Genomic DNA, 16,010 nt, shown 5'->3' on the forward strand with positions numbered 1-16,010 from the left:
CTGTGTTAGGAGGGAACATCCATTGCTGGGAAGACCACATGTGTAGAAGGCCCAGTGTGAATAGGTCAGGAAGACAGAGAAAAGCTAGGATGAGAATTGATTTGAGTTGTTTATAGGCAGGACCGCTCAGCCATTCCAAAAGCTGCCATACCTCCTTAAAGAAGAAAGAGGGAACAAGTTTAGCAATGCAGCTGGGGAACAGTTCTGTTAAATAACACTGTATGCTGTTCTACTTCCATCATTCTATAGCTCAGAGTTCATCCCCACGATCAGGCTGGAGAACTCTGAGGAGTGGAGATAGGGAGCAGGAAACTAAATCAAGCACAAGGGCCAAGGAGGAAGCATCGGAAAACAGAAATACATCCTACAGTGGGATAGTTCCATCTACTTCCTTTGGTAGAAATAAAGCTTAGTGAGATGAACAGTCTGTATCTTCACAAGACAAAAAAGCAGTCCTGTTGCACCTTAAAGACTAACAATATTATTAGGTGATGAGCTTACCTGGGGCAGACCTACTTCTTTAGATCTGATTTACACGCTTCTCCACATCTAAAGAAGTGAGTGTGCCCCATGAAAGCTCATCACCTAATAAATAGTACTATTAGTCTTTAAGGTGCTCCAGGACCGCTTTGTTTCCTTTTGTATGTTTGTATTTTAAATTTCAGGGGTGGCCTGTGCCTGATAAAAAGACACTGGTTTGGAAAGTATGTGAACTGTGCAGGTTTTAGTGAAAGTTTAGCTATAGTTAACAATGAAATAGAAATATTAAGGACTAAGATTTCATAGCTGTCTGAGCTTTTCTAAACCATTTTCTTTAGAGAAGTTAGCAAATATTTTATCCAGAAAATATTCCATAAAATTTACTTCTCCTTTGACTAACAGTTGTGTTAAATTTGGACACTGAGTTCAATCATTAATATGCAAAACACTGCAAATTTAGTCCTGCTTTAAGTTAAAAGCTCAACTCTACTTGACTTCTCATAATAGTTGAGAGCATTAATACATCAAGGCTCCAAATGAATTGGAAAATGCCATTTGCAGCCCATTATAGAATGTGTGGGGTAGAATTTGGCTTCAATATGTATGCCTCACAACTTTGAAATCATTCTGATTTGTCATACATTTCTTGAATCCTTCTCTGCATCACCCTCAGACTGCTTTTCTTGGCAAGATAACTGAGACAGTAACTCAAGCTCCATTAGCATCTATTACTGTCATCATCATCAGCTTGCAGGTACACGTGAACCTCCCTAATCTGAGTGTCTCTGATCCAGAAACAGCTGTGGTTCAGATCCTGGCAAGTGGGAGGAAACGTCTCTGTGCACGGTTGCTCTTGCTCCTCCCAGTTGGGGGAAAGGCAGTGCAGCAAAGTGCTTATCTTGAGGCTCTTCCCCTGCTGATCCCATTGTAGTGTGTAACAGCAATGAAGGGTCCTGTGGCACCTTATAGACTAACAGAAAAGTTCTGAGCATGAGCTTTCGTGAGCACAGACTCACTTCATCAGATGCTGGTCTTGGAAATCTGCAGAGCCAGGTATAAATAAGCCAGAGCAAGGTTAGCTCAGTCAGCAAGGGTGAGGCTTACTACCAGCAGTTGATCTGGAGGTGTGAACACCAAGGGAGGGGAAGCTGCTTCTGTATTTAGCCAGCCATTGTAGTGTGGTGTGCTGCCTGGGAGCAGCGGGGAGGTGTGGAGCCACATGTGCCATCAGGAGAAGGGCACCAGGTAAATGCTCCACACCCCTTCCCTACTAAGCCCTGCACTCCCCATCCCCAGCATGCCCCTGCACCCTCTTTCTTCTCCACACCTGCTCTCCCTCCAGCACCTTCCCTCCCTTCCAGACCCTGTATGCATTGTTGTCCATGTTACATATGAAATAAAAATTCAATAATTTCCAAAATGTTTTTATATTCACCTTCAAAACGAAAACTTTACATGAACACCCACAGTCCACAAAATTCTGTATTTGGCATAGGTTAAGTTCCCAAGGTTGCTGGATTAAAGAAGTTCAAGTGTATTAAGGCACCAAAACAGTTCTGCTGGTACTCATTTACTCAAACCCACTGAAGTTTTTTTTTTATTACAAACAAATAATACAGTAATAGTACTACAGTTTTGTGAAGCATTGCTTATTACATTGTGCAGGGGTATTTACACAAAATTTTTACAGGAGCAAGTACGAGAACACTACTGGGTTCATGTATTCCTATCAAACATATCCCAGGAATCCACTCTTGGCCTTTGCTCTCTGTCGTCGAGGCATTATCATAGGAAGTACTGAAAGGCTCATTATGCACCAAATGCTGTCATGAAGATATACAAGGGCAAAGAAAGTCAGAAGCTCAGATGCTGGTGATACTCATTTATGTATTTCCTTCTCTGAGTAAGTAGTCCCTGCCATCACCAACATGTCCCAGTGCCCAGAGAGGTCAGCAAGTTGATGGAGAGCAACTGGCTTAAGCTATAGAAAAAATGATAGTCCTAGGAAGGGCTAAAGGCACTGAGGATCTGCCAAAAATTACCAATTACCAAGGTCATCAAACCATAGCCTAGATTTTCAGGACAATATAGAGCCTTAAAGTCTGGGAAAACACTTCCTACCAGAAATTCCAATCTGGAGACAACACATAGTGCTCTGAAAATCCATAGATACCAATGAACTATTTTTGTGGGTACCGGACAGGATGAAGATATAACTGCACAATGTTCTAAATGCAGGGGCAAGTTGTTTAGATATTTAACTCAGAAAGAAATCCCACGGGGAGTGCAAATGCAACACACTGACTCTGGTCTACTTTTCTGCCTATATAGCCTTAACTGCTGCACACAGCATCTGACCCTCCCTGTCTTCTCCAGCTATTGCTCATGTTTGTGCCTTCCAAATCTGCTCATGATGCTGAGGGGTGGAGAGTGAGTTAAACCCAGAGTAAGGGCAGCAGTAACTGTACATTCTTCATGGGCATCATCTTGGAATCAACCCAGACTGTGCAGTCCCCTTCCTTCCATCCTCTCAGCGTAAATGCTTCTATGGCTCCCTGGAGGCTTTGGGCAGGGGATCCAGTCCTATGGGGCTCCTCAGAGCAACATATGGCACCTGTAGTAGACAGGACTCCCAGAAGGACCACTGGTGGCTCCTGCTTGAGCTTGGCTCACTTGTAGCGCTGTGATGGAGCACATCCTACAAGAGAGTGCACAACATCAAGCCCTCTTCACCAGTAACTCAGGGAAGTTAGACTCAGTGTCCCTGGGAACACAGTCACCTACTTCTCTGTCAGATGAAGGGCAAGCAGCCCCCTGCATACTTCAACTTCCTGCAGACCCAAATTTGCCTGTAACATTTGAAGTTATGCCTTCTTGGGGATGCTGAACTTGAAGATATGACACACACATGGTGGAGAAGGGTGGTTCTACCAGATACACAGCATCCTCTTTTCCAGTGCTTTGAAATCCTCCTATCTATTACTCAAAGGTTTGGAAGCATTGTTTCTGACAGTTAACCCTCCTCTTTGTGTGGCCTGAAGAAACAAACCCAAGTCTGCTGTCTTCCCAGGTATGTTTCACGTTTAGAAAGCCCTTCACTTATTTATTTAAAGGCACTTTTCTGCATTTACTTTCAACCAGCCTTAAAACATTACATAAACAGGACATGATGTGACAGCTTTTATCCCCAGTTTCCTGACTCCACACAACCCCTTCTCAAGACCCAGCCCGCACCCCACCCTTATACCCAGGCCCTGCCCTTGCATTGCCTCTTCCCTGCAAGATCCCTGCCGGTCGCTCATCCCAGGTCCCTTCCTCCCTCCTCAAGACAGGATGATGGCTAGAGAATCACAGCTAGAGGATCACATAATGGATTTGGATCAGATGTGGATCCACATTTTTGCAGGGCTCTATCAATACAATCACAAAACAAAAACTGTACCACAGGCAGTTATCCCAAATAAAACTAGTATTTATTAAAAGGGCAGTAAAGTAATGTACTATAACAGTATGTCTACCTAGAGTTTTCTAGACAGATGATTAATTAAGCATGATGCGTGATTACTAACTAAGCCAAAGAGGGTTTAGGTTTATGATTCCAACTGACACATTTAAAGTAACATGAGAGTAACAGAAACATTTAGGCTATGTCTACCGTATAGCGATCTTTTGAAAGAAGTCCTTCCAGAAGATCTCTTCCAAAAGAACGTTTCAAAAGAATGTGTCCATGCACAAAAAAGCGGATCAAAAGAGTGATTTGCTCTTTCAAAAGAGAATGCCTGAACAGCATCTGCTCTTCTGAAAGAGCAGGCCAGGGATCAAAAATCAGGTACCCTGAGGACTGCTCTTTCAAAAAAAGAACCTGTAGAGCGTCTACATGCATTTTCTTCCAAAAGAAGCTTTCAAAAAAAGGTGCTCTTCCTGAATCAGGAGCGGAAGAGTGATTTCTAAAGGAGTGCTGCATTCTTTAAATTTAATTTAAGAAAAAAAAAAAACAAACAAAACCAACGCTATGTGCAGACACCCCGCTAGTTATTTTGAAAGAACTTGCTAGTGTAAATGTGGCCTTACTGTTGACTAACCCTCCTCTGCTGGTTCTAATAATCATTTCTAAAGCAGAGGAACATGGTCAGATTTTTTGAAGAATTAGCATTTTTAAAGTTACATACCAGATATGTAGGACAGCATTGGAGGTGCAAATTGTTTTTATTGGTTAATTGCTATACAGCAAGCACAATTTAAGAGCTACAAATCTAAAAATAAGAACACATACACTGTGTACATCCACTATCTCCAAACCAGTCAGATATGCCGGGGGGGAGGATAAGCTCAGTGGTTACAGCAGTGGCCTTGTTAGCCCAAGGTTGTGAGCTCAAGTCCTTGATGGGGCCTTTCAAGGGTCTGGGGCAGGTTAGATTAAAAAAATGTCAGGGATGGTGAACAGGTCCTGATGTGAGTGCAGAGGACTGGACCCAATGACCCTTCAAGGTCCCTTCCAGTTCTGTGAGATATTTATACCTCTGTGTTTCTAAAGTGGTACATTGCTTGGCTGCTGTGCACCTGTGACAAACAGGAATATCTGTGATACAAAGCCTGGGTGTAGAAAGGGTTGTGAAACATTGTCATAAATGTCAACTTCATCAGCTGAAAGATGACTGAGCCCAACTGCTTCTAAACGTAAAATAAATTGTTACAAACACACAGTATTATATATTAATAAAATGTAAAGATTCCATTGAAACTTTATCATGACAGTTCCTTTATAAATAATGAAAGGGGCAGAATGAGTCATAAAAATTAAGATGTGTGTGTTAATTTGACAGTTTTATTTTTTCTTGTTTCTATTTATCTTTTCTGAGTGAAAATCATCTTAGTATTGAAATACAGTGAAAATAGTCTCTCTCGTGTAAGGGACTAACAATAGCTGGTTGCAAACCAGAGATACTCACTTAATGAGCATGGAACAGAAGTATAACTCTATAAAATACTAGTCCTCCACCACTTATGCATGTGTTTACCATTGGTTAGTGTTCTGAAAAGCCTCCTGAAAGATCAGCTTTGCTGGAATTTTAATTGACATCTACCTTTAATTAGAAGGTTTAAGTATACAGGAAGTTACAAAACAAGTCTAGCAAGTATTCAAGTACATTCTTATGTACGCACATTAGTGTAAGAGCTTCTTTTTAGGCTATAATGGGGGCAAACGTAAAGTATATCCAAGCATGCAGTTAAGAGATATTTTTTATGGTACCTATTAGACACGTTTTAGAGTTGATCCAAAACAATCATGTAGTATCTTTAGAAGTCACAACAAAATCTGACATTTTTAACCTTTCACTCAGCAGTGTCAACCTAAGTTAAATGTGCATTCACTTTTGTTCACGCACATTTGGGAGTGCCATACGCATGTGCCTACAATAATTGCTTGTCGCTGTCCTTAGGGAGTGGGCGTTCTCTGCATTAGCCTACCTCATTTCCCATTGGCAACATACTTCAGGAAAATCCCATTCCAATGCCAAGATTTTAAAATAGATATTTCCTTTCAGGCATCCTACAGCCAGACCACCTGTCTCCTGCCAAATCTGTAGTTCTGGCAGAAGTATCTTGTTTTTTCCCAATCCATGACATGATAGTACCAATTAAACAGTTCATCCCCAGGCAGTAAGAGGTCTTTGTGAAAGCAGGTATAAAAGGTATAAAGATGTAAAAATGAAGGTATAAAAATGGTATAAAAGCTATAAAAGAAGGTATAAAGGTATAAAAATGATTTATAATACTATGAAGTTTGGTAGACCAGATTATAACTTTTAGGACAAAGGTTTCACATTCCAGTTTTGCAATAAAAAGTATTCACATTATTTGGACTAATGAAAGAAAGATGCAAGGCTTATAAACTATTTACTTGCATTACTTATTATTTAATTATTTATTGGCACTAACAGATTAAATTCTACAAATAGTGTCAAATGATTTCTTATAATGTATTAAAATAAGATCTGGGAAGAAAACTCCACATGACACTGCTTCCAAGCTGCAGCCTAAATTGAGAAAAGCATGCACGAGTGATTTCTTGAGCAATCATTGATTTAAGAACATGCTAATCTAACGGTGTAAATAATTTATGTTTCTGTTAAAAATAAAAACTAATGATTAGATTTTTTTAAAGTGGATCCAATCTTTAAAAGTATGACTTTAGAAAACAGGTGAATATCAAATTCTTCAAGCAGAATATTTTACAGCACCTACAAATTCAGACTCAGATTGAAATTCTCCTTTTCATTCTTCTAAAACAACTTCATATAAGTCTAGTTGTAGCAAAAATAATTACACCAATAAATAAATGTATTTAATTACTCTAAGAAAAAATCCATGTCAACATGCATTGGTATAATTTAAATAGGCATTTAACATAATTTAACAATATGATGGCCAGCTTTCAAGAGAATATCTAGAATACATGCAAAAAAACTAACCAGCAAATAAATAAATAAATAAATAAATAATTGCATCAAGGTACAGATGTATTCAGAAAAGAAGCCTATGGCAAATTACAGTTTGCAAGCTGACAAATGTGACAAAGGGATGCAGTAAAGCATATACACAGATATTTTCATTTGACACATTATAAAAATAACCCAATTTAAATCAGTAGTGAAGAATGCAAAGTACTATCTAAACTATTTCTTACAATTATGGATATATTTAGTGCTTACTTAAAAAAGAACATTTCTTACATTGAAACAACAAAATATTGTCTAAAGAAAACGGAGGCCTTTCATCAGAAACATCTGTATGTGTGTCTACTTTCAGGATTAAAAGTAAGTGTATTGAAACCAAGTCAAGATGAGACTTTACTCTTAGATTTCTCCTCTTTGTCCAAAAAAAATTAGCAATTTCATAGTAAGATATTTTATAAGCATCAACATTCAATACAGGTTGAATTTCTCTAGTACTGTACTCTCTGGTCCAGCAACATCCCTGGTTTGGCATGATTTAAAGTTAGTTGGATGTCCCCTTATCATGGGTGTGGCCAAGTTGCCTGCAGTTCCATAAAATTTGTTTATAGCCACTAGTCCTGGTTCTCAGTGTTCTTGGCTGTAATTTAGCTCTAATTTACCCCTAAATGTCTTCTAAAAGCCCAGCTAAGCAGTGGAAGTGTTGGTAATGATGCTAGAAAATATTGACCTTCTGTGGTTCAGCAAATTCTCTGGTTCTGCACCAGTCAGGTCCTGAGGTTACCAGACTAGAGAAGTTCAACCTGTATTAAACAGAAGCATAAATAAATTTATTTGTAAAGCTATTGCAATATTATGTGACACATACATCCATGTACTGTTAGGAAAAAATGTATTAGGAATAAAGGTGGCAAGCCAGGCAAGAAGCTGTGCTCACTTTCAAAGTCAAGAAAAAATTGGCTCCAGATCAAGTTCTGTATAATTGAGTATTTTTAAAAATCTTTCATATTTGATTACTGAAAAACAGAAAAGGAAGAGAAACTGTTTCCTTACTGAATGAATGATCTTGGAGACATGGATTTAGATATTCTGATTCTGCTGGAAACTTGCCACTATATTCAATCATTATCAAGTTCTCTCAGTCAGCTTTTAAGTCATGGAAAAAGATTCTCTCATTGTCTTGTAATTTTTTGAACTTACTTTCAAAATCCAGGAAAAAATGTGGATAGTTTTCAATTTCCCTGGTAAGGACTTTAAGAAGATTACCCATCCCAGCAAACCTAGTGAATGCAACAAAATCATAAGAAGTTATATATGCAGAATTATTAAGTTAAAACTAAAGGCTTGACTTAGTCTGCAACATCTATTAAAGTGCATGGTAAATTCTGGACTTTGCCGAAAGTGGTCATTATTAATTGTGTGATATTTAATTTCTAACTCAGACAGTGAGGTCTTGTCTATATTTGGAACACCTCTAATCAACAAACAAACAGTCAGCAGTCATGGTAGATGCATTTATAGGGTCCTACCAAATTCACAGCCATAAAAAAAAAAGTGTGAAATTTTGGCTCCCCCATGAAATCTGCTTTTGTGGGTGTGTTTAACTTCTATTTCACAGATTTCACAGTCTCAAACTGGGGGTCTTAACCAAAGAAGGGAGTTGTGGGAGGTCAAGGTCAATGTTTTTTTTTTTGGGGGGGAGGGAGGGCAGAGCGGGGAGAGACTCACAGTAGTGATACTCTGACTTCTGCATTGCCTTCAGAGCTGGACAGCTGGAGAGTGCAGCTGTGGCCAGGCACCAAGCTCTGAAGACAGTGCCCTAGCAGCAGGACAGAAGTAACAGTGGCAATACTATGCTAGGGCATCCTTCACTGCCTTCAGAAATGGGTGGCACAAAATGGTGGCTGTTGACTGAGGGCCCAACTCTACAGGCAGCAGCACAGAAGTAACCATGCCATCCTTACTTCTGTGACACTGTTTGTTGTGGCTCTTTCCAGCCAGAAGTACCTGCTCTACAGCCACCCAGCTCCGAAGGCAGCACCACCATCAGCAACACCACGGAAGTAAGGTAGCAGTATTGCAACCCTCCAGACAATAACCTTGAGACCCCTCTGCTACTCCATTTTGGGTCCAGGCTCCTACAATTAGAACACTGAAACTTCAAATATTAATAGCTGGAATCATGAAATTTACTGATTTTAGAATCCCATGGCTGGGAAATTGACCAAAATGGACCATGAATTTGAAAGGGCCCTATGCATTTGTACTGACACTTAAACTAAGGTAAAGATGTGTCGGAGTTACTTTACTTAGTAAACTGACAAACCCTGAATGGCCCCTGTCCTCACAATTGCTGTATTAGGAATATTCCATAGGAAAACAAGGCCTCATTCCTTGATTTATATTTAGAAGTCATCTGTTGAAATAAAACCACATCCATCAGCCTAAGGAAAAGAATCAAAAAGTTGTTGCTCTCTGCATTTCTGAAGTAACAAAGATTTAAATAGCACTGTCATCAAAAGACCTACTACAAAAGCTGTTTGCCCCTTCATTGTGGTATATTTTTTTAAAATGGAAAATCCTTAAACCTTAGGTACTTATTTTTAGTTATTTAAGAGAGAGTCAGGGCATTTCTGAATAAAAAAATAAAATAAACCCCTCCACTGTCAGAAAATTTTACAAAAATTCCTAAAAGATTAGTATCTCATTGACAGATATGAAAGCGAACCTCTGGATTGCCATGTCTTTGCAAAAGTTTTACAAATTATACCAGTAATATCTTTCCACATGGAGACCCTTATTCTGGCAGAGCATAAAAATACTTTTTTTCCCCCCCCAGTTTAGTTGAATACTACTTCCCAAGGGAGAGGAACAAGCTAAACTGAAAAAGGTACACTTACAATGGGAGAGAGAAAAAGTGTTAAACCAAGTTACGCTGAAAAAAAAAATCATGCTGTGGGCAGTCTAAGCAATCTAGGGCTGCAATATTTATCTTTTACCTTCATTCCATGTAAGTACCTCTTTCAGAAGTACTATATTAAAAGATAAGTGAGGTACTACATTAATGACAGCCTAAGCATTGCACATGTATTTGTCAAATCCTACCATCCATAGCTCTTTGGACTGGCACCTGAGAATCATTTATTTTTCAGTTTCATCTCTCTCCTTCTGTCTTTGTTAAAGGAGTATTAGACCACACCGACTCTGATTTATTAAAATCAGAAACACTGGTTTTTCACACACCCAATCTGAGGAGTGAGGTTTGTTTTCCAATTGTCCTATAAACATTATGAATAAAGTGTGACATGGCACCTAGCTGTTACACATTTAAAGGATGTGTTTCCATGACAAGAGAGAACAGGAACAGCCTTGTAGTGGAACGTTTCCATGATTTTAAAGCAATCTTGTTTATTTCACAAAGCATTAAATGAAGTTAACCGTCAATGACAGATGACCTCACTTGCTGTAGGAAGTTATACTAGGCTTAAAATGGTTCTATATTTTTAATGGAATTATCCAGAAGTTTCCTTTCTAATGAGCAGACTGTCAAGCCCTTTACAATTCACAACGTTTTGCATTCAAAATAATCAAAATGCAAACATCAGTTTTTCAGAAAATCATAATACTTACACAGAAACAACCAAATTTTAAAAAAACATTCAAAGTGAGGCCTGTATCATAGCTACTGCGTTTAACTTTTCAATTAGATTGCAAACATGAAAAAACTGCACATGGAACCAAAATTAGTTTGTACAATACTACATCATGCATTTCTTCAGTAGTTAAATATTTCATCCCAACAGTAATGAATCGGTACCAGCACCATGCAGAAAAGACAATATGCAGATCTCAATTTTCTTTTTATAATTGTGGAAGAAATAATGCATTGTCAGTGAACTTCAGCTTTAAGAAAACATTTAACATGACCCAGTCAGTCCCACTGCAGATTCCTCCCATTTTAAACGACGTCTTACCTCACTCTTCAGACTGCATCTGATTAAGCGATTTCTTCTAGTTCCAAACTCAGCACTACACCCAAGTACTTGCTTGGTTGAAAGCATGCTAGAAACAGCAAGAAAGCAGTTCCCTTTGCCAAACAACAAACATACTAGTCTGAGACTAAAACCCCTATCTCAAATCCTAGGTCTTTAAATAATAGCCGTGGAGTGCTGCAGTCCAGGGTTAAGGGGAAAATATCTAAATACATTTAATGCAAGTCACCTATACCTGAACTCCCATTTTAATTTATTTTAATTTCCTCTTCTGGAATAGTACAGTAATTACATTCTTTTCACCTTCTGTTTGATTTGTCCCATCACAAAAAAGGATAGGTTTAGCAAAGTATTTGTTTCACAGTGATAATTGCTGATGATCATACAACTATGTGTGGTGTGCTACAGGGTGCAACAACTTCTATGTCTGCTGTCTAAAGTTATCTAACCAAAAAACATGAAAACTACTTCTATATCCAAAAGATTTGCTGGAGCTGATCACTAAATATTGCTCTCTCTTTTGCAGTATAAAATCAAAGGGCAACAAAAGGAAACACAGAAATGGGATTGAAAAAATCCTGACTCAAATTATTGTACTTACAAGCTAGATTCCAATGTTCAGCATGCTCTTAAGGGTTTCATGGACTAAATGGAAAATATAACTTTAACTATTTTTTTTTTTAAAACATCAAACATTCTATTCACCAGTCTTCAGATTGCACTCATTCCTTCCTTTTGCACAGCTCTCCACTTCCTCCACTATGGGGACAGTAAGCCAAACGGACTTAACAGATTTGCTTGGCAGCAGTACTTAGCAGTAGGGCCGACAGACACTGAGAGCCCTGGGGCAAGATGATAGGGGGACTCAGTTCAACACCCCCAGAAGGCATGAGGCCAAGGGCAAGCCACCCTCAGAGCCACATGGAGAGACTGAGCAGCGCGGCTGCAGTGTTTCAAAGTGGCCCAGAGTTCCAGTCACAGGTTTGAATCGCTGGGCCCGGATAGAATTGCCCTCTTTGCCACCTCCCACTGTCAGTGCACCTTGTTCTTTAGACTCAGACAAATAATTTATCTATTGAGTTACTGCATTATGTGTAGATAAAAATACATTGGAAATTTTTAAGAAACTAAATTCCACCACAATCTTCCTTACAAGCTGAACACAGGCACAAGTTCTCACAGAAAGCAGAAGATGAATAACCAGATGGGAAACTTTATACCAAGTTAGTTTGCAGTTCTAGGGAACCAAGATATGACAATAATGTTGAAAAAGTGAGATTAAATATATTTCTTGCAACTGCATCTTCTCTGGACACACGATTCCCCAAACTCTATGTAACATTTGCTTTAGACTCTCCAGGAACAAAGTAACACTTGACGTTAAACTAATATATACATGAAACTTGAGGTAGACTGGTTTAACTCTGGAGATGATAGGAGAGACCTCAAAATCAAGTCACTTTCATCCCTCTGGAGAAACTAGCATTGGTCCATTATCCCAACCTGAAACAAACAATTTCGTCTAATCAGAGAGCTTATAAATCTTCAAGGATAAGGAACAGTATGTATCTGTTGGAAATACTTGCAAAATTTTCCTAGCCAATAAGTTTTTGAAATTCAATTTGTATTTTAAATGTAATCTACATTGAATATGTGCAACGTGCCACAGGTAGCACGTGACTAGGCAGAATGTGAGACGATCATACCACAAAGGGGATAAAAATTACAGCATGGACAGCTAACTATTAGCAACATTCTGCCACAGTTTTCAGTGATATGACTAGAGACGTTTTAAAAAAGGAAGTGAAGAAAGGGTGTTTCAGAAAAGAAAATATATACAGGACTTCCCTCACCTTGAAATCCCAACCCTGATATCTACCTTTAGTTTTTGAATTAACATCATTCAAAATATGTGCATATAATACTGGACAACAGAATGGTTAAAAAAAATCCTGTAAGTGTCTGAGCTACATTAAGCTACAGTTTCCAACATGGTTTTCACCAGCATTAACATTTTAATATAGGAAAGACCTATCCAGGAACCTTACTGGTGGGGCAAAGAAGGGGAAACTATGGCAGCATGAGTGTTGCTAGCATAGGATCAACAGTAGCGTTAACAGTTACTAAACACAACACATTTGTTCTAGCTCAATCCTCAGACAAATAAGTGTGTGGAGACCTGATTTATCTACCATATTTCAGCATATAAAAACATAGTATTTCCAGAAAATGTCCACTGGAAAAATCTCAAATGCAGTATTTTAAGCTTTATGATAAAGATATACAAGGGCAAACCAGTTGTAAACTTTAACCTGATAAAGAATCTTTTATGATAATGGTAAACTCTACCAAATAGCAGCTAATTACTTCCGCTGTGACGGGGGGAGAATATTATTTATTATCTCAATCACACAAAGTAGATACTCAAGTGAAAAACTGATAGACTAACAAATCACGTATAATAATTAGTTTTAGAAGAGCACAATGTTCCATTTCACTAACTTGGAAAGTATTTGCTCTCTAATACTGTAGACTCAGTTTAAAAGGTGAGTTCTAGCTCAACATACACATGATTAAAATGTGCGTACTGTAATACTCTTAAATGGCATGCCAAACTCTGTTTAGTGTCCAAACCACCTAAAATTCTAGAAATAACTTAACTTTCCATGGTATGCTTTAAATCAACGAAGTGCTGACATCAGATTCTCAGCTACACATTTATGCTTTCTTCTGCTTTCCAGACTGTTAAAATTTAGTTATGAATTTACACAAGTATGTAACAAAAACATATTTACATACATTTACAGGACAGCTAACAGCATCAAACCCTCATTTTTTCCTTTGGTGTTTCAAATTTGAAGTTCTATACAAAAAACAGAGGTCATAATAAAAAGCAGAGAGGATTAAGGCAGTTACACCATTATGCACCTTTCATAGGGAGAGAGATTTGAAGAGCTCTACATGCTTGAAACCAGCCTCACAAGCAGAAGCTGATCCAATAAAAGATATTACTTCATTCACCCTGTTTTGTCTACAGTCACTGAAATCAATAGAGGTGGGAACACCTACTGGCTGTGTGGGGGAAACTGACTAAAATAGTTAAATTATGAAGAAATAGTTACTCCTAAAGAGGTATGCCAGTCAATTTTCCTGTGTTGACAAGCCCTCATTTACTTTGGATCAGACCCTTAGTCCATCAGCTTGTGTCCATTGCAGCAGTTAATATCCTCAGAGGTTTTTGTGATCAGGTCTTAAGATACAACTTTGTTAACAAAAGCAGGAGCTCAAATGCAGGTCTCATTACGCACAGGAATGATGTACTTTACTTTGTACATGAGTAGTCCACTGCAATCAAGTTACAGGTGTTATATGTAAGTCTTTGCAGGACTGAAGATATTAATGAGCATCGAGTCTTCAGAATTAGCGCTCACATGCATGGATGCCTTCAGGGAACTATGAAAAGCATACTTTATTTTCACTGGTTTTAAAATAAACTTTGTTTCTATTTTTTTAAATGAATATATCAGTAGCAAAATATACCAATGTGCTACAAATAACAGTGAGAAGAGAGATTTAGGTGCCATCCAGCTGATGAGCACAGCACCCACATCCAGCAGCACGTTTCTATTGATGGGGCACATCTACGCATGCCTTGGATGCACAGAATTTATTCTGTCCATGGATGAGAAAAAAACAATAAAGGGAACACTGAAAGCAGGGCTAGGTGATCTGCACAAAGAAGGTCAGAAGACAATAAGTATGATTGGGTGGAGCAAAACATGCATCATTGTTGAAGAGCAAATTGCAAACAATCCGCACCATAAAGTAGAAAGAACTGACGTACCACAGAAGCAGACAGTGTTCCAACTCTGCAATTTACACAGTCTTGGCACACTACAGTAAACATGGTACAATTGTACATATCTGAAAGAGTTAGCAAATATCTACTTGATATAACGATAAAATTATTTCCCCTCTTTTACATCACAACAAGCAGCTGTCCAGCATTGTCAGAGCCTGCAACCCTAAAGAAAGAAATACACGTTGAATATATCTCACCAAAATTATGAGATAAAAAAGGGATGCCCTCATATTATAAGGCTTACATGCTCTGAACTGGAGGTCTCTTATCTTGTGCTATCACTTCAAAAATGTTTTTTGTTCTATATTCGACCAACCATAATGTATGATTTTTCTTGAGTTCCTATATAAACTGGCCTTAGGAGGCTGCAGTATCCTAGGAGCTATTCTGGTGATATTGCAATGAGGTTTTCTGACCTATCTTCATCCTGATCCCCTGATGAATTTGCAGATCAGGATCAAACCTTTACACACTGTTAACGAAATAGAATGGAAGCCTGTGAAGGGACTGGGGCACTAAACTAATGTTCTTGTAACAGAGATGGCAGGATGGGATACATTTTGCACAGGTTCTTCTTTGCTTCCACAATTAGCTTTGTGTTCAGTGTATTCTGCTGCAATATGAAGGACATACAGATCACCTTTGTAGATGCTCACCAGAGAAAACAGGTAAAGTATACTAGCAGCCAAGGAAGTGGAAGAGTTTCTTTCCCATAATCCCATTTTTAATATTATTTGAACCCAGCTAAGAGGACAGCAAAGAAGAATGCCAAGGTTTTGGCACACAGAGATATGGGGCAAAAAATTTCTTTTATAGAAGAAAGGAATACTTTGTTTTGCCTAATTGAAAATGCAGTAAAATCCCCCATTTACATGGGGGATGCATTCTTGCAACTCCTACGTAAGTCACATTTCCCATGCAATGCAAAGGAGACAGGAAATTGATGAGGGCACCAGCCCTGGTCAGTTTCCTGGCTCCAGCAAGTGGACAGGAGCTGGAGACCAGGCATCAGCCTCCCTCCCAGATCCCCTCCACTGGCAGGGCTGGAAAACTGACCAGCACCAGTGATGGTCAGTTTCCTGGATCCCACCAGTGACAGGGAGCCAGGCACAGCTGTTCTACCCACTGGGCTTCCCCCAGCTGGGAGAAGCCATGCTGGTCAGACAGCTCTGGTGGTGCTGCTTCTCCCAGCTGGGGAAAGCCCAGGAAAAGGTGCAGAGG

The 16,010-nt window shown here is 38.9% G+C and overlaps 1 protein-coding gene across 4 annotated transcripts in view; it reads right to left on the reverse strand.

Moving 5' to 3' along the window:
• The window catches only part of CYRIA (CYFIP related Rac1 interactor A), a 142,022-nt gene that overhangs the window by 61,721 nt on the left and 64,291 nt on the right, over positions 1 to 16,010 (reverse strand). For 3 of the 4 annotated variants that reach the window (XM_074988972.1, XM_074988971.1, XM_074988970.1), the window contains one exon: positions 8,136 to 8,215. In XM_074988972.1, the coding sequence (XP_074845073.1) occupies positions 8,136 to 8,205 (70 nt within the window). In that variant the 5' untranslated portion in view covers positions 8,206 to 8,215. Of the gene's footprint in view, positions 1 to 8,135; positions 8,216 to 10,909; positions 10,998 to 16,010 lie in introns of all 4 variants that reach the window. The other variant, XM_074988973.1, reaches the window with a different exon arrangement.

This window comes from Carettochelys insculpta, chromosome 3, assembly GCF_033958435.1.
Source record: "Carettochelys insculpta isolate YL-2023 chromosome 3, ASM3395843v1, whole genome shotgun sequence".
NCBI classification, from domain to species: Eukaryota; Metazoa; Chordata; order Testudines; family Carettochelyidae; genus Carettochelys; species Carettochelys insculpta.